Consider the following 20464-nt stretch of genomic DNA (forward strand, 5'->3'; position numbering starts at 1 on the left):
ACCTTATTGTGAATCACTGTTGGTCATTACCAAATGCACTTACCTCGTACCAAATTTTCCAAGTACTCGCTGGATTACGGGATTATGTTTTTCCGCAAAAACAGGGAACAAAATATAGTGCATTAGCTTATGCTGCCAGTTTCAAATGTGGACACGTCGGAGTACGCCCATAGGCTATCCATACACTGATTCATTTTGACTCTGGCCATCGGGAATAGGGTTTTAGGGTTTGTATATATGAGCAGTTTGATAAGGAAAACATCTTTTTCCGATTTTTAGCGAAGTATCTTGAGAATGTTTTCGTGCTCATGTAATCCTTCTCAACTAAAATCCACAAAAATGAAAGCTCCAATCTATTTTCCTTTTTGCAATATGCTGCTATCCCATGTCGTGCATCCATTTATAACCCTGTCAATAATTAATTAATAAGCACCCTAATGATGGTAGAGAGAAATATAGGTTTAGAGAACAGCCTACCTAAATGATGAGAAGAAATCACAGGATAATAAAAGTAAGTCTGGCAACAGAATTAGACACTCAATGTGTATACACTTGCTTTTGTATCATTTTTGCCAATCTTCAAAGACACATGTTATTTATACACTAAGTACATACAGGGTCATTCGGTATAATAGAGAGGCAGGCAATCGCTTGGGTTACTTGAACGAACATTGAAAAAGTGAGGGGTTGAACCAGCACATCTCTATTGAAGATGGAACAATTAGTCTTACCGTATAAATGGACAAGGGCCATCAAGGAAGGAGAAAGGGTAGAGTCCTGCCTGATAGAGCGTCTTGCCCGCCAACGTACTATTACACTGCCTAAATGAATATTTTGAGTTGTAAGTTCCGTTAAGCGTTGCTTCAGACAGCCAGCACTGTCTGGGACCGGGAAGTGGGACGCGTTTAGACCCGGTTTTGTGTCTAGATCAACTTATTTTAGATGGTACATGTTACCACTGGACAATTAATTGCGTAACTGCGTAGCTTCTGCAATATTCTCATTTTAATATTGCTGTTTGGGTAGAATAAAAACTGTTTAAAGCTGAACGAATATTTGACGACCTGTAACAGTAAAGTATCTGAAAGTCGTATTCACACATATAGATAAAGGTTTCCTTAGATCCATTAGGCGATATGATCATTGGAAACTGAAGAACAAGGTTATCCTTACGAATCCGATGGTGGATGCAGTAGGACGAACGGCGTACCTGTCTATGGAGATAAGTATGTGTTTTACCACCAAGCATCGATGTTCCCTGCCGACGATAAGAACTGATATTGCACTGCATCGTTAGGTCGTGTGTGTGTTAGGTAAGTGATATCAATGCGAATATATAGCATATACCGCAACGTAGGGCATACACACTCGTTTTCTAGGGAAGCCTCGAGTAGACGACAAAATGTCCAACTCTAACACGATACGAGCTTTTAAACTAATATGACCTCTAAATAGCTAAATATCATTTATGTATTGTCTTTAGCGATAGTTTGTGATCGACTTTTTCCGAAGTAATTTCCCGCTCAACAGAAACACAACGGAAGTATTCGTTGTTGGTTCTTGGAACACTGTGCTACCCTCTATAAGATACTTAAATACATGCAGGTCAACTAACAAATAGGCAAACTTTTCCTCGCATAGGACAAGAACATCTAGGCTCAATTTAGCCGTATTCACGTGTTCGGCGTCGAGAAGGTTGTAGATGCTTGGAAAAGCGTGAATATAAACTATCATAATCTTTTTTCGGGAATCTCGTTGGACGCGGTAGTGGTGGCGTATTATTTAATCGATAGGAGTTTCATAATTTTAGTTAGTTAATTGAAGGTAAGTTAATATCTGACACAATGGCGACAGGCAAATCGATGGCATGGGGATGATCAATCGCATCGCAATATATTCCCAAACGAAAACAACTCGAATATATTTTTAGATATTTATACTAGCACTTAGGAAACGTAAGTTGCTATGCTTACAAAAACTATCAACTGCAAACAATTCACCCGAAAGTCCGCTAAGTACAAGAACGAAACTGTTGATATCGATCAAACCAAAAAGCTCGTAGCATTTTAAAGCCAAGTTCCGCACCAATGTACAATATCTATAGCATTTGCAAAGTGGCAAAGGTGAATAACAAATGAAAACGTCCGATCTACCGGCAGATCGCGAGTCAGACTAGAAACATAGAAATATCTCGCTCTGGAACTGATTTATTTAGGCAGCCGTAAAGGAAAGAGATGACGTTATGCTAAGAACGTCTTCATTGTTCTCGTAGAGTTAGTTAAATAGACTTAGTAACTATGGATTCACTATTCGAAACCCGTATTTTCGATTGTAATGTCACACTGATAAATTACACGCATCTTGTCGACAAAGTGGCTAAAAACTACGTCTTTCAGAACAAAAAAGGGGCCACCTTCTGTACGATACAGCTGATTTTGTAAAATTGTCTAAAATCAACAATATGCACTTTAAGTTCTCACTTTTTTCAGCTGTCAAGACAATATAACATCAACTTTCTGCGTGTTGTGATGTCGTCTGCTCAAAAACATAAAACTGGATAGGTTAAGAAAAAAGCTGAGAGAAAGGGAGTAATGTTGACGTTCGTCTGCGTCGCAGAAAGACACTTATATAAGACAAATTAACAGCACAACGTCGGCCATGGCTTCATCTTTAGATATTTTCAACAACGTAGGACATTATGCCATTCAACCAACTTACATGTTTTGTTGTTTTAGATGACAGGTCTGTATTTTTTGGTCGATTAGTATTTTGATTTCGTAGAATCTTGCGATTGCCGTTGCTACTTAGGTAAAACTGGAATAGCAATTCATACGAACCCTAACTTTATGATGTTTTTGCTGAATCGTGTGTCGTTTTCGGAATGCCCTTCGATGGTTTTCAGGTTTGTAGCCCAGGGCATGTAAAATTGAATCTAAGCAACAAATCATGTTACCATTGTTAGCGGTGATTATCCACACAGAGCTGGTAATTAGACATTAAAAAATTCTAACCAGTTGATGACGAAAAATCAGATGTCGCGAAACGGAAGGACAAACACTGTCATATATATCCTTAGTGGCGCCGCGAAACAATTTCTTCTAAAGGTGCCGCTAGCTGCCAGTTGACCCCTGTGACATGATATTTCGAGGGAATAAAATCGCAATACCCTAGGCACTTTTCATATCAACTCTCTCGACAAACTATCGCTCGTATCTTTCCGACAATCGGCCGGGTCTACCCGGAGCAAAAGTTTCCGCTGTGTTCCCTTTCGTTGTCTCGTTCCATCTAAATTTAGCCTGCTTACTACCTAGTCATTCCATTCTGTATGGCTGTCTATAGGCAAGTTAGAACTAGTCGCTAACTTTCGGCGAGGAGTGTACACCCGGATACCGATTCGACACTTTCGGAACACTTCAGCGCGAATATAAAGTTAGACCTTGTCATATATGCTTGTCAACCTGCTCGCTTGAAGTTTTAGTTCGCATCTTCTCTAGCTGCTATTGTTCTGAGATGATTGCGTTCCTACGTGCAGCAGCAGCAGCCGCTGTTACGTTAGCATTTGAATGAACGTCGGCAATCGCAAAGGTTATCTAGAACTATGGGGAATGGACTGTTGCAACAGTCTCTAGCGAATCTGGTGCTTGATGTGAATAGACCTGGCAAGCGGTGACGTGCCATAACAGTTCGCACTGCAGCTTAAACGTGGTGGCGGCCCCGTTTCAGCCAAGGCGGGCAGCCTGCCGGCCATCCAAGGGGCCTGGTCCGGTAGCCTGAATGGAAGAAAACCGCACCTACATCGCCCTATCTATTGGCTGGCGGTTGGATAGCTGACGTTGACTACTTATGTAGTCGTCACTTTACTATTGCTGCATAACCTAAAACTAATTTAAGTCTACTCGAGCGTAAGTGAACAATGTAAGGCCATTGCGTTCCCGGGCAAAGCGATCAGTTCTGGCTGCCTGGTTCAAACAGAGTCTCTTGGCCACTCTAAGCTGAGGCCGACGTCAGCCACATGAAGGGCGTTGTGTAAGTAAACTTCTTGCGCTCCGTCCCCCTTCTTTTTCTTGAGTTGCCCACATCACGAAGAAAAACAAAGGAAGCGTTCAGTAGGCCTTTTTTTAAAATATTTTTTATATTTTCATAAAAGTCGAAGCAGTGCGAGAAGTTAAGGGAGCCGAAGGAAATGGACGAATCGTCGGGCGCTACAAGCTAAGAAGGAAAAGCTTGCTGTGTTGTAACTTTCGCTAGTATACCGTTGCTTGCCTTATGTCTTTTCGGTAAGAGACTTGCTTGTACGCTGTTACCTTCTCTTCTATGATATTCCCGCATATGTCTGTATTCGCGTTAGCCAAAGCAGCAGAGAGCTTTTGCCTAAAGTTTGTAGTGTTCGTGAAGACCCTTCGCCTTTCCCTTTTCCATCTTTCTCGCCCATTTTTTTTCATTCTTTCGTTCTGTCAAACCATTCAGATGATACTTCTTAGCTGTACCCACATAAAATAGATAGACTGAACTCATTATTAGAAAAGTCCTCATTTAACTCGAAGAATAGACGAATCTATGTCAGATGCTAGATGCAAACTTTATTCGATGCAAATATGAAGAACGGCAACCAACGATGAGTACGGCGGGTAAACAATAGCTTATACTGTTGTTAACGTTAATTTACCATTAATAGAGGGGAATTTTATTTAAATAACTAATATAAACGAAAGTTTCGAATTTTATTCCCAATACTGTCATTAAATACTGCTTTATAAGGCAAAGCAGATCGATTTTTATCCAAGAAGCAACAAGAAGAGCTTAGCCTAAATTCAACTATTTAAAAAGTAGGCGGGTCGGCCAGCAGGACGCCATGCCCCCCCCCCCCCCTGAATCACTCTGCATCCCATATAAATACTCTATAGGTTAATATTAAAGGTGATTCCAGATTTAAAATCGTAGCCTTGGAGATGGCGCAAGGGTAGTTCAGGGATACTCTCATACTACCAAAACTTAAGTTACTAATACCAAGCGTATAATGGTAATAAATATTATTATCAGGCATAACTTAGTTTATTCATATTTGCCTATCGTAAACGGGGTTTTGAGTTACTGCGTAAAGGTTGTTTGTGGCTTAATTGACTGGATGGCACAATTGACTGGATGTTTTTGCTGTCTGTTATTGAGACTGTCAGCTTATTCTCCTGGTCCAGTCGATTAGGAAATGTCTTTTGAAGGAAGAATTATGCCTCATTGCCGTCAGCTGGAACAATCGCTCGTCTGGTAACGAATCATCTCTCATCTTGTGTAGCTTTCTCCCTGTTTAAGTGAAATGCTAACTAAACAGTTTCTACTGTCTAACAAACAGCGAAAGAAAGCTACGATATAGCCCATATAGACCCTCGTCTGCTCCCCATATTTCGCTGGGCTTCGCAGGTAGCCATGCTCAGCTGGCCATTTAGAGAAATCGAACGCCGGCGTTACGAGGCAATAGAGCTACTATGTTTCGCTTTGTGCAAGATTTTGTAGGCATTATACTTTCTCAATAATAAAGTAGGCTTTTCAAAATGATTACCCCTTGAAGTTATTTAGTAATAGGTAACTTATTATTACTTAGAATTATCCATTATCTTGCAATAAAAAGGCCGGAAGAGCCATTCAACCGCGTAAAAGCCGAAATGGATTATATATACAAAGCTGCAATGTGGTCTTATGTTACCTCTGTATAGCTTATAGCTCTCGTTGTAAATTTCAGTGAACCAAATTCGTCGCACTATATGCGGGTATCACGATGAAAAAATCGATTGATAAACTAGTTTCTAAATATAACATGCCAAATCTGTAATAACAGACGGGACCTGTAATATTTTGATACACGTTTGATGGAACACGTATAGAAACTGAATATATTACCAGTAAAACATGTTTAATATTATCTCAAGATTTTACTGTAATAATATTATAAAATATTATTATATAATTGAATATATTCAAGTATTAATATTATGTTTGATCGCGCTAGATTCATTGGTGAGTTCGACAACAACATTTAAGTCGCTTACGCTTGTAATGAAAACATGAAAAGCAAAAAGAGAGTAGAACACACGAGAAAAGAGTGTCTATTATTTAGCCAGAGGTAAAAAACGAGGATAGTGGCAAAGGGTTTCTAAATAATGTATCTAATAAATGTATCTATCTGCAAGCCATCTCTGCCTGTCCTTGCGTATATCGCGACGCTTTACTATGATCCTTCCGATACTTTTTCAGCCATCTACTACACGATCCTATAGCTACCTTTTAGCACTTCTACATGTTGCCTTCATCAATTTTTGGAATCATATGCGAATTAATTTATTTCTTATGCTTGGTACAAGCTGATACCCATTTCCGCTGGGACGCAAATCTAAAAGGGCGAAATAGCAAAAGGATATTTCGTCCATTTTCGCTTGGCGCTGATGTCAGTCTTTACTGTTCTGTGTACATTTATAGATTCTGGCTCCGTAGATTAGCAACACAATGACACCGACGGTCCACCTAGTGGAAACGCAACAAATGACGATAAGGAGAATTGGGGGAGCTAGTCTTACTCATTTGCGCGGGCATCATCCAAAGGAAGATAGCCACTAGACAATACAATAAGAAAGCACGAAGTGTGAGCCCGCTTTTACGACCATTCATAAAGTGCAGTGATGTACAAAAAGGCAGGACCTTCTAAGAGCTCTTACTAGCACATAACGTGTAGTAGGCTAAACTTTGGCCTTGCCATCGTTGCCACGGTACCAGAGAGCCCAAATCTGCCCCCTTCAGGCTTTACCTCGTGCTAGTTCGTTGATTCACTATTATCTCTACACGTCCAATAACTTTTCCTAGCCATTTTCCTGTCGACTTAATAGTACCACTACAATTCACTGCCCTCAAGAGTGGTAACGTTACACGAAGTTGGAGCTGTTAGCAACAACGGTGCGTTGAAAAGAGACGGCAGCAAAGAACATGACTCATCTACCAATCTTGCGTAGCCTACAACCAGCCGATAACATTACTACAACCAAAGATTTAGCACGAATAGGTCCACGCAATGATGGAAAGCTACAGATAATTAGTGACAGAACCGGCCTCAGTGGATACAGCTTGGACACGAACGAACGAACCTAACCCAAAATATTATAGTAATGCAAACGAAATATTAAATTCTGTGCTACAAAAAAAGCAAAGCGGTCTTAAGAAGATTAGAAGAAGAATCTTTAAAGGACCAGGGATCTAGAATATATGTGGTAGTCGAATTAAAAAAAAATTGCCTTTAGTGTAATGTTCCTTTAGCTTTAGCAAAGGAAGGGCATCACTGCAACGAAAGTTTTTCTTTAAATCTCCGTATTCTACACTTAGTTTCGAACCGCTGTTTCGAACGTTGAAACTGTAAAATCTCACTTATGTCGATATCCCTGGAGTCTTCTGTTGACTCTGCACTTCCGTGAGAAGTCCAACTTCCAGTACGACTAAAACTGAACTTTTCTATTGCAGTGAAGGTCCCTATAATTTGTAGGGGTTCGGAACGTATGAATTGATTATTTACAATATAGTGCGCAAATCGAACAATGTCTGCGACTATCGAGCGTGACCGAAAAAAGCACGAAGACCGTGTACACCATTCTTAGGAACATTCAACTAACTGGGTTGAGTTCGATATTACCTAGAGCGGTTAAATTCAATGGCAAAAGAGAAAAACGCGTCAATAGTACGCTTTGGAGCACTTCGGGTAACACTGCTTAAAATATTAGTCCAAAACACAGAAAAGGAAAAGGATAATTCAAATGAATCATTTTTCGAATTGGAAAAACCCTTGTAACTTGTATCATTTCCCGAACAATGTTCGCAGCGTGTACATAAACGTCTAATAATTCCACTGCAAACTTACAATCGAAAATAACTTCGTGCAAATGCATCAGATTTTGTATCATTGATATGGATCGTCCTTTCATTGGCAGCTTAGGCGGCTGAGACTTCCACATGAATCGGAACGAGTTGAACGAAAATAAAATAACAGTAATAGTTGTAATCAGGCTTAGCCATAAGGATTGTTAGAAAGTAACTTCTTTCGACGCGATACTTGCCCGAGAGTTTAGGACGAAGGAAAGGAAACGTAACACGTTGCTTCTTTGGACGGTTTGGCGTTTACTGCACTGTGTGCATTATACCTGAGTTCGTCTGTATAATTAAATCGTGAGACAGAAAAACTGCATATCGTATGTGCTTTATTGGCTACTTATTGTTGATGACGACGATTGCGTGGCAGATTGAAGGCCCAGTATTCGACAAGGATTGACGGAAGTGCTTTTAGGCCTTTAAAGCCTTTTAAGGAGGGTAAAGATTAATGTACTATGCAGGTCATGCTTTACTGTTATACACTTCGTCTACTACTGCGGTTTTCTACCCATAAAATTATCGACCTTGTATACTTAGGCTTGGCTCGGAAGTGGTTCGAATTTGGCTCCGAACTAAAGTTTGCAGATGCGGCTATCGGTGGATTTGTTGAAGAATTTGGGTTTTATCTCTCGCTCTTCTATGTAGCTCTAAATAGCGATGTACTGTGCGTTTACTTCTAATTATTTGTTTTAAAAGGTTTAATTATTTGAGGCTTTGCGAACTCATCGGTGTCTACTGTTGTTTTCTGTGTGGTACTAAATAGATCCTCCCTTGTTTTTTCTAGTAGCAGGACCAGCTATGGCCTTCGATGCCATTATTCAGTCGTCTCCCATATATAAAGGGAAATATATCTATATTAACCATTAATAACTCCTTCTGTAAGCTTCCGTTCGTTGATCAGTCCTCCCTCAGTTCCACCGCAGGGCAATCCAATTAAGTGCCGATTAAGTCATCCCGTTAAATCATCTTCAACACCGCCGCTACAGTCTACGCACATCCACGAAGATACTTTATGTATTCTGCGCAAGTAACTTTGAAAGTTCCTATGTCCTATCATAAACCGGGTCTGTAATACGTAAGTTCTCTTTTGGTCTCATCGATTCAGGCAGCGTTTGTTAAAAAAATGTCCCTGACGATGACTCCCACTCCGCTCACCAGACGGCCATAATTGCATCTCTCAGTCCGTCCTGCCGTACAAGTAGAGCGCTATACAACTGAAGATCTCTATTTTAACTTTGAACCACGCCCTTCACAGCCGCAATAAGTCGATGACGATATCCTACAACAATTAGATTCAATCGCCTCAAGCGCTCTCTGCGCAGACCAGCGTTGCACAATGATTGATATGTGCTACGCATTGCTTTGACGTTCAAGAAGACGAACGGTCGTTTCTACGCAAGGCGATTGCTAGAATTGAAAAAAAGGATTTGTTTGGCAATGGCCTTTAGCGCAAAAAAGGTATGGTAAGCCTCGGACCAGAATGAGTTAATAGTGGTTTAAGGGTAGCGCTTCGCTACAAACATAGAAGATACAGTAAAACGATAAACGCAGGCTACGACTTGAATTAGGTTGTTATACGGAGTTTGAATAGTGACAATAGAGGGTACGATGAAAAAGGATGTTGTTATACATTTAAGTTCACGAGAATCTAACGGCTCCGAATGGTCTGATAAATGACCTTATTAGGAATGTTTCTTAGGCCATAAGAATATTAATCTATACTCTAGCTAAATGCGTCCTGATTAAAATAGATTCAAAGGAAATTGTATGTAATAAAATTTCTTTATTCGATTTCTGTAGCACAGTTTAGTGCAGGAGGTAGCATCTCAGGCATCACCGATCAGGCGTCACCGTGGAGTAGTTCAGACGAGTACCATATATACCGAGGTAACTCTCTCTATAGAGTTACTTACGGACTATGCGAAGACGGACGCTGAAACGAACTCAAGTGTGCCTCTAATGAATAGATAACTATGTTGAAATCAATCGTAGACGCGCTGTTCCGTTTAACAAATGTATAGCGGCCGATGTTATGGCAATTGTTCTCGTCTTAGGCCGACTTCGCGCGGTCTCATCAATATTTAGTATCGCAATAGTCCATAGTTTACGTATGCCTACAGATGCTTAGAAATATGAGTGGGCGGAAATGGTAAAACCAAACGTTTTCATATTAAGCTTTAGTACTTGACGTTTGCCAACTTAACTCATGAAATTAGGCTAGATATAAGACCCGCACAGGAAACACCAGCTAGCTATAGAGTGTTTAATTGTTGATTGCTTTCTTTTAGGTAGAACAATTAGTATAATTGTATAGTGCGAGAGAACATTTATGGGTTTTATTATTGATAAAATGATTATATAGCAGAAGGTAAATGTTGGTGGTAGAGTTCCTAATTTCATTAAACCGTTGTTACGCTGTTTGAGTAAATGAGACCTTTGACCTTTAACTGTTCGTATAAGGACTATATTCACGTTTCCATTTTGACTATTCGCGGTCGGCCATTATTTCCATAAAAACATGAATTTTTACTGAAGCCAGGAAATACGTCAGTATTCCGAAGCGTTTTCTGATAGCCTTGTGAACATCATCATCATGAATATAAAGATGTATGATTAAAACGATATCGATTTTTCAACCAAAATTAAACAGGAATGTTGCTGTTCTGTTTGCGTTCAGGCTCTTCTTGGCAAAGTACGGTAATATTGGCGAGTGCGGCTAATATTGCCGGAGTAACTCTACTGAACTATTCGACGAAGATGGGGGTATCTCCATTCGCGGCAGCACTAAGGAAGGGGGTGGTATGTTTGGCCCGATAAAAATTAGAAAACTCTCGCCTCGGGACAGGATCGCATGGCTGTTATCCAAAAATGTAGTTGGTGGTCCCACATTAGAGCCCCCTAGTGGAAACGACTGACAGAATTGGACCCGGACCTAGCAAAAGCTGGCCTAACAATTAGAAAGGACAAGATAAAATATGAAATGCTGTTTTATTTTATAAGAAAATGCACCAAACGCATCTTGAACCACGATCAAAGACTAGTTCGCAATGGTCTCTTTGATGAACATCGTGTCCTCCGCCATTTCTCGAACAACACTCGATTATGCGCACCACAATCGCTTTGAGTTTGACTGGGTTTTTGCCTGATTTTTCTTTACTGAAAGCCAATTTATATAAAGCCAATGATATATAAAATATATAAAAACTTCATATAAACTATACGAATTTTTCCTTCAATGTGAACAGAAAGTGAACTCACTAAGAACGTTTTGTGTTTTGTTTATTTAAAAAAAAAAAAAAAAAAAAGTCTTCTTCAGAGTATGGTCTTCCATATAAATTAGTGAGTTACACCAGAAAATTTGTCATTTATTATACCTAGAATGCAATGAAAAATAGCAGAAAAACTAAGTCCGCTGAACAGGACCGTTCTTGGACCAATCTAGACATTGTCTACTTGTAACTAGATATCTAGACCAGCTAGCGTAATTAGTATATTCCAAGAATTTCTGCGTTAGCTAACGGTCTACCAGCTGAGAAGATTGGTGAGGGACAGCTGGTTAATTTTAACTTAATCTTGATAGAAGTACTCAAACTATGGACGAACTCATATTTCGAGCCTAAGCTAACAATATTTAGGCCTACTTCATGGCCTATTCATTCTATGAAGCAATTCAAGGGGGGAAAATATTACAAAAAGACAGTTCGAGGCAACTCGGTACAATATAAGCGACAAATACCTCACTTTATCATTGTGTTTAAATATACATATGTGGCCATGAGCAGACAGCTTGTTGGGGTGCGACGCGTGCAGCCTGTGACATGTGCATCCATTGCCACAGGGAATTGGTGATATCGGAGTGTGCAAAAAACATACCCGCCGAAACCACGTGTAACTTAAATTTTTCGGCGTATACGCCCCACAAATTTATACGAAATGCCTATTCGCCTGGTTTGCTTTTCTATATATTTTTGCCTTTCGGTCTTCGTCTCATACGTGCTATTTACCACCGAAGTAAGAATACCTCGCGCATATTTTATATGTACGGTCTAATATTTTCCGGATGTAATAAACATTAGCCGTCGATACGATCCACGGTTTTGGCACGATACTGTAGCTGACCTCAGTAATGTCGTTTTGCAGGCCATTTCAGCTGCCTTTGTTACAAAGCTTTCAAAATTGCCCGACTTTATGAAACGTTATAATATTGTACGTCAGATCTTTTGACGGCTGTCATTTGCCTAAGGAAATCGAAATTCATCGAAAATAAATGCCATTACTGCTTTAATTGAGCTTTGCTTTCGACAACTGACTTAGGGCGAACAAGAAAGTGTGTCTAGGTGCCGGTCCGAACCTGGACTATCCCGTCTGTCCTTAAATTTAGTAGGTAAGCATATTACGACCATCACGAAGACATCGGAATACGCTTAGCGATTACAAAAGCTGCTGATTTATTGTATTAGGCACAATGGCGTCGTCTTCGAATTGCCATCTGCTTCTGTGTATCGACAGCAGTAGCAGCAGCGGCGTTCACTACAACAAGGTTGATGACGCTGTCGAATATAACGTGACTTAAAGGATACTTTATCATGAGCTGTCTTCGATATCCAGTGCATTCTTGATGGCCTTAACCTTCTTATTTAGTTGCTAACATAATCTACTTTGTACTATACTATAGCCCTGAATCGGCTGCGTAAGTATAACGAATCCTCAAGTCATTTGACACAGCTGCTGTCTACTTAAGGGCAAATCTTTCTGTTCATGGGCGTCCATTCTCGATAGGTACGGCTCGCCTTATTTAGTTTGATGAAGATGTCGCCTGGCCTTGTCCTATACTTTGCACGGATTCCGATGAGGGTTGGCATGGCAGCAACAGTAATAGCGGTGTCATATGCTATCCCCAGAGACTTTCTCAGACTCTGGCCTCACTGGCGCACATGGACAATATCTGATTACCTCCTTTACTCCTTAAATCAGCTGCTTCATCACCTATATGAGTACAGCATAGACGTATACAGAAGTACGCGCGTAAATACAATGTGTAATCACACCCTATTTCTATCTTCCCCCTTTTTCCTTCCGTAGCAGCGGCAACAGACCCTTCTCCTACGAGCCCTGTTTTCCAATCGTTGTTGACGGCATAGGAAATTGTAGAGAAAACAAAGCTTGGTCTGCCATTTTACAGAAGAATGTTTAATGATAATTTATAGCGGTCATAATACCTGTTGAACGCAGGCTCAGGCAAACATAAATTATGCGCTTATCTAGTCATAACTAGTATCGAAATGTGTCAGACATAATAGCACGGAATTCCAACGTTAGACAAAAACGAATCAATAGGTTAACTGTAATTAGCGTAAGAGGAATATAATGTATCCTTACGTGCCCTTCACAATCGAATGCATAGTAAAAGGTACGCTTCGGTTTACGACCATAAAAAATAAGGGTACCTGCTGAATTTAGCTTAAATTTAATTCAATAGAAGTTAACGAAAATCAGACATAATTAAGTATCGAAACAAGGAGCGGTATTTGTCAGGCCTCTATTAATTTCAGCAGACACCTGTCTCTACCTCAGGTGGGATTCAACCAGCTGCTTCCATGTTGTCGAAAGACCTCTTACGAAAATTGTAATTTCCGTATACTACACCTTGATATGATCTATATATTTGCTATCGTTTATAGGACCTTATAACAAATAGGATAACGTATTCACGTGTCGTCGATAGTTAACAGAAGTAAGTAAAAGTAACTGCGCAATTTAAAATCAACATAAAGTGTATGCTCCTAAATCCGTCAAAAAGTTAAATGCAGGCAGAAAGAAAAACGAAGAAATAGCTTGTCCTTTGCCACCCAAGTGATAACCTCGAAGTCTCGCTGACGACCGGAAAGTATTTCCAGTCCAAAGGCCTTAGGGACTTTCAATGTTGCAGGTTCGCTAGGTAGGGAGAGTTATCATTATCTCTGCCTATTGGCCGCTAATGTTGTTGATTTTCCTCGTTTCAAAGGCCACGTTGTCCTAACGAGATAGATAACAGTAGTTTGCAAAACATGCTATAGAGCGGCTACAACGTCTGAGGCACACAGAATACAGCGAAAGCTATCTGACGCGGTTAACAGAAAAGCTGTTATGTACGTGCTAGCCACTTGTTCGTCATGAAGGGGCCGTTAGTGACGCACATTGACTACGACGTTTGTGAATTTTGAAGCTTTTCTACCTAACGTTATTAAGAAATGTTCTATACAGCCTTTGCATCTGTCCTGTATTGTTTTTAATACGTCGCGTTTGTCTCCATGACAACACTAATCTGACATTACCGCACCCCTCGTCAGTACTAAGGTCCAGTCTATGTTATGTTGATATTTACCTGTTATTATGAAGGTAACTGACGCCAAAGACGATTTTTCGCTTTACATTGGAGCGTCAAATCTTCACAAAAGGCCACTTGAGAGCAATTGTACTTGAATGATCGACACTGCCATGATGATTTTAATCATCATGGCGATGTCGAAATAAAGCATCAGCTCAATCTACCCGCAGTAAATGCAAATGCAGGTGTATTATACGAAGTGAGATTAAAGTTACGGGACGTCACGAAAAAAACACTTGGTAGTTTATAAAACACGTGTTCACACGTAAGGTCTCAATTTCATATCTGTTAAAGCAACAGAAGATATGTAAAATATTACAATACACAGCGATAGAGTTACCCTATATATAACACCTATTTATACATTCTCATTGAAATAGCTTTCAGAATATTGGGATTTATATAGAAATAGTACTAAGAGGCCTCTATTGCACTCCTGAATCCACACGAAAGCCGGAAAGAAACGTTTTTTAAACTATCCAGAGACCTTCCGATACTGATCTGCAGTCTATGGCCTGCACCTGATCCATGTCAGACTGTTATTAAATTGGGTTTGTGCGAGGTCTGTTACACTTACTATATAAAGGTCAAAAGAAGTTACCGTAGAAACGTCAAGAAGTGTATCTTGGCGAGCATATCGTGTTCTTAACCGTTTTCGATTTGTGATATGCGTTGTAACGTCTCAGTTGCGGAGTGTGAACCAGGCGTGTCTAGCTAATAACTTCTAGCGTTTATGCATTTACGTATTGTATGCATTCAATGGCGGTTAGAACAGAATAACGGAACAACTGAATCGTTCAAGCATCGTAGTTGTGCTTCGTATGTCAAGCGCTTAAGACCTTCTCTGTGAAAAAATAATGTACCGCTGCATCCAAAAGGCGCGAAAAATTTAGTCAATGGAATGGCGACATACTACGAGCTGTCAGGATTGCGAGGAAAACGTGGTCCTGATTATGCCTTCTCCGATTTACCCTCACCTCGAATAGATGATGCCATGGGAAGTGCAAGCGGTCGCCAATGACGCTACTGATAACCATAGAAAGTAATAAGGCTGTATATACATACACACATACATAGCGTGCAATCTGCAATGTTTACAAATTTTAGAGTCCTGTATGTACAGTACGATGTGCCAGACGCAAACGCTATTTCTAAAGCTACGGGGAAAACAGTTGGTCTCCGTATCTTAGCGCTAACTATGACGCGAAAAACTACTGAGTGTAAATATGATGTAATGTAATAGTCACCGTCAGGCAATTGAGTCTTAGAACAGGATGGATCTTCTTTTGATAGCTCCTGCGTCTATGCCGCACCATCGTCTTTGAGGGTTTCTTCATACTTATGCAGAAAAAATCATGTCCAAACGTTCGATTTTCTACTATTGTTCCAGGAAATTTGCCGTGAGAAGGTTGAGAATGCGCCGTGCCGTAGCGATGCAGATTGTTTTTGCAGCAAGAGCGTCCACCCGTACATTTGCCACGACGCGCTCGGCGTCTGCACGAGAAAAGGTAATATAGTCAATCATAATAAGGATCTGGATGTAAACTGTGGAATGCAGACTGCAGCATGTAGTAGGTGATTGAGTTTATGTATGCTTCAGGACTAGCGCAAGGGACAGTGAAGGCCTTTATTGCATACTAATTATACTTTATCGGTTTGTGTTTCCAGAATTGTAGTTGTATTCCATAGACATGACCTGTTTCGTAGAAACGCTGATTGTAGCCCACCCTAAACCTAAGCTTTCCTTAAACGATACTGATTAGACTTTGTCTCATATGGTTTGTGACCACCGAACGAATTTAAAAGAAATCAAATAACTCTATTTTTTGCTAAAGGCCAACAAAGAGAGCGCAGGTTCTGAAGTTTCACATAGAGGATCAGATTGCTCCAACCTAAAAAACAGAGTTTAATTAGGATAGTTATGGGTGAAAAGGTCAAATAACAACGGGGCCTAATGCGCCTCTAAAATAATGCCTTCACTTACAAGTTAGCTCATGCTGACGACGTCAACACTGCAGCAATGATGGCCTATGATTCGCTAAAATCGTTGCCACCTCCTGTCTAAAGGGAGAATGTAAATGCCCGTACGGTGGTTCTAAGCCTTTAAATTAGAATTTTTTTTTAATATGAGCCACATGTGTACAAACATAATAACATAAATACTGCACTGGAATGTAGTGATTCGAAATGAATTGGCAGACCTTGTAAGAACAGCGAGCACGCATGTTTTGTAATACTAGTACTACGTAAACAACCCTAAGTGTCCTTTATCTTGCTTTAAAAAGTGCTATGCTTAAGCCCCTTATGGGCCTCGTTTCAAATAACTGGCCGATTGGGGCAAAAAGCAAAACATACGTTTAAGGCTTTAACACTCCTTTAGTTAATGCCCGAAAAAAACTTCTACAAAAGTTCATTGAAGACAGATTTAGATTTTGGAGAATATCTAGAGTTTATTGCATTGAAAATTCATCATTTTTTAGATGCTAAAGGTATAGTTGCAAAAGCTTATTCCTTATAGAAGGCCTTTTCTAGGTAAATGAACTGAAAAAAGAAAGAATACATTTTGAAAACGAACAAAACTTCACTCTATGTACGCGAGGGTTTCTTTTTATTAGTTTGATAACTTGGCTTTGGTAAAGAACGATAAAAATTGTTTTTGAAGCCGAAATAAGTTAACGTATTTCAAGGCTTTATCATTAATAGTAAGGCCAGTATGTTTTAAGGAAATCCGAGAGCGATCAATAACAGCGCCAGGTAAGTATTGATTGATCTTTATGCTCACTAAAAATGTCTTGATATTCAAAAGAGTAGAAAGAAATCTCTCTCGAATATTCGACTCATATAAGAAGTATCTGCTAATACGAATGCGTATCAGTTGTTTACTGGCTGGCAGATACATATCACTAGCTTCATAACTATGTACTGCTAGGTGTGTCCAGCGAGCCGCCTGAACGATCGAGTTCGACTGCTAAGGCACGGCCCTCAAACGAAGGGTAGAACCTCGACTGTCAATCTTGAATGGCAGTGTCAACTTATAGGTCTTGGTCAGTGTTGCCGACCCGCTACTGGTTACGATCCAATGATGACAGCAGCGAAAGGACGGAGGGCCATTTCTGGCTATCGACCGTTCGGCTATTCGTGCGGTGACGGCCTATTCCTGGTAGCTGCTCAATATCTTGTGCGAGATATTGGCAATGTCGTAAGGACGCAACCGGAGTGACATCACTCCCGATTGCTGACGCTCTCTCACGAATTCCCTCGAGGCAAAAGTAGTGGAAGCTATAGAAAGCTATAACTTCTCATTCGCTGTTCTTTGATAAACCTCTTTGGCCAATCAAACACGATTCTAGTTTATTTACTAATATCTATTGCTAATCATATTAAATGTGTTGTTTATAAGGAAAAATGCTCTGGCTAAAAAATAAGTCAATAGACAGTGCAGCTGTATAGAGTTTCTAAAACAAACTAATCCAGCCTCTTCCTAACCCGCACATAATCTACACTGTGAAGAGTCAAGGAGACTCAAGCCGCAACAGGTAAACACGGAATAGCTTTCCTTGGATTGGCGTACTTAATGATCCGAATACGCCAGCGACCCAACGAAACCTATTATTACATGAAGATGACAACATATAGTGAATACCTGACACTTGTTGTTTTGTAGAGTATTTTGATATAATCAGAATACCCTTAAACTAATTTTTGCTCATATTTCTCTCACTTAGCTACTTGTCAACGAGTGCGTTCATAAAGGAAGACGTCTTCTAGAATCTGGAGTAGGTTTCTAGCATTGCTTAGCCCTTTCGTATGCCATAGTCGATAAAACGTTTACCTGATTTGTTGCGATTACTGGTTGATGTCATACTTACCAACCAATAATATGGTAAATAAAAGTTACTCTTTCAGTCAACCATTTATGGTCGTAAAGCCGACTATTGCAGACGCATTTCGTTTTTGAACTTCAAACAAAAGTCTCTGGAGAAAATATTCCTGTGTACACTCATATTTCGACAGGTATAATCCACTAGTTTTTTTCAAAATGTTCAAAACTGGATACGGAATCATCTTCTACAGCTCCTAATATTTCGATAGTGAGTGGTTGCCCGATAAATCTGGGCTGCGGTTTCTTATCGCTCGTCCTAGTGATTTTGCTATTATACTATACACCTATATATATATATAGGTAACCACCATGAAAGGCTTTATTAGTCGCTATAGAGGCGGTCATCAATCCCGCTAACTTAAAAATCTAGAGGGCAAGAGAACCAAAGGAACCTTCTCCATCGCAAGCGTTGCAGGATTTTTAATTCTTGGTCTTCAACGGCCAGCTGCCGCTCAATTGATTTGCTTTACCCAAGTCAAACAGCAGTGTTTGTCCCACAGCCACTAGCGATATCTGATGGTGTCTGACGAGCAATATCGCAATTCGAACTCCTATGTTGGCTATCAACATATTGGTTATCCGTACACAATTCAGTATTCAAAAGACGGCTGCAACTTTTTGAAGACGAACCAGCAGAGCGACAAGGTCTTGCTGAAAGTCGATTTCAGAAATACGTTTAGGCTGATTAGAAAAAAATCAGTCAGCGAACATTTGCTAGAAGTCTACAGACGTTCAAGCAGCCCTTGTTGATTTAATACCGACAATGCCTTTAAGCCGCGTAGGCTTCCAAGGGCTCTCAGTAGACTTGCTTTATTTTGCATTATCGTCCTTCATCTAATCTGCCGGAGTTTGATTTCTGCTATCTAAGCAATAAGACCTTAAGCAATACATTAGCCACAGCTTTGAAAAACATTGTTAAAGAGACGAAATTTCAGGTTTGGAACCCAATAACGTAAAGTACGTTTAGGCTTATCTTCTCCGAGCGCGCTTGCGGCCACCTATAGTGCTTATACTTTTCCCCTAGATGCTTAGCCAACGCTCTGCCTCTTTTACAGAAACCTCTCAACACCTTGTATCGCTAAGGGTGTGTTTAATGATAAAGCGAAAAAGTGCTCCCCAAAGATTCCAGAGAGAGCTTGTTTGGAGTCAGGATGGCAGATAAATTTGGGCTACAAGTTTAACTTTGTAGTACATACAAGAAGCTTAGTGTGCGAAACGCGATCGATCTAAGCGAAAACTAACACCTGACATAAACCTAATAGGTGCCATCATAGGTAATGCAAGCGAACAACTTCCCGTTGAGTGTCCTCCTGAAAAAGTAGCCTATTCAGAAGTGTGCAGAGGTGTTGCTAAGCCACCAAAGGTTGCTCAGACGGCCCTAAGCTTTTGGCAGATATTTGCTGATCGATTATTTCCAGGCAGTTGAGACCTGTTTAGCAAATTAATTTTCAGCAAGATTTTGCTGTTCAGTTACTTCGTTTTCAAAATGTCTTTCAAAATGTGCTCCCATTTTCCGCCCATCTCTTACACACCATATTGAGTTGAAGTAACCAGATCCCTCGAATCTTCCCCATCAGACGCTGTCGAATATCGCCGATAGCTCCTCATAGTTCCTTCCTTATAGATAGGACAAGCCAATTGACCCGCGACTGGCCACTGAAGGCCAAGAAGCAGAGTTTTTGCAACTCTTGCAGTAGAAAGGACTGTTCTTTCTAGCTATCAAGTCATAGATCTAGTCAAGCAGGTCTTTACAATGATAGCGTCGCAGGGCATCGGAGCCACGTTCACAGAAACTGGGACAGTTCCTAATGGCGACTCAGACGTCCTCCTCAGAAAGCTCAGTCTGTACTACCATGTGTCATAGGGCGCGGATAAGAGAATAGTGTCGACATACCATGCTCCAGGTTCTGCATGGTCCTGTCGTGGCCTACAAGAGCTACAGATTCTGACGAGAGAAACGCCATTTGGGTTCAGCGGATGCTTGCACTCAACATTGCCTCAGAGGATGGCAGCAATGTCTCGACCAAACACTATTATTATGATTAGTGCCGATTGTTGAACCTTGGATACTACATGTAGCAAATAACGTGACGAATAAGTAATAGGGAATAATCAAGAGTTGAACTGAAAACAATAACTAAAAGAAGTAACTAAATGAAATGGTGGATTAGCTAGAACCAAACGCAAGATGTGCAAAAAAGCGCATCAAAGCCTACAGCCTGAGCAAAACTATCCAGATAAATAAAATACTGTATTTGATCCGTGAAATACTAAAATCTGTCCCTCCTAGGCAAATATCCAGCCTAGACGAATGG

The 20464-nt window shown here is 40.3% G+C and overlaps 1 protein-coding gene and 1 long non-coding RNA gene across 2 annotated transcripts in view; both read left to right on the forward strand.

Annotated features, from left to right (window-relative positions):
- The window catches only part of LOC111259639 (uncharacterized), a 54533-nt gene that overhangs the window by 17946 nt on the left and 16123 nt on the right, over window positions 1-20464 (forward strand). The window contains exon 3 of the mRNA XM_022831801.2: window positions 15657-15774. Coding sequence (XP_022687536.1) covers window positions 15657-15774 — 118 coding nt within the window. The remainder of the gene's footprint in view (window positions 1-15656; window positions 15775-20464) is intronic.
- On the forward strand, window positions 2665-12184 carry LOC147753994 (uncharacterized). Its single transcript, XR_015310696.1, has 2 exons — window positions 2665-2742; window positions 10577-12184. It is a non-coding gene; the product is annotated as an uncharacterized LOC147753994 (long non-coding RNA).

Source organism: Varroa jacobsoni, unplaced genomic scaffold, assembly GCF_002532875.2.
Source record: "Varroa jacobsoni isolate VJ856 unplaced genomic scaffold, vjacob_1.0 scaffold_35, whole genome shotgun sequence".
NCBI classification, from domain to species: Eukaryota; Metazoa; Arthropoda; class Arachnida; order Mesostigmata; family Varroidae; genus Varroa; species Varroa jacobsoni.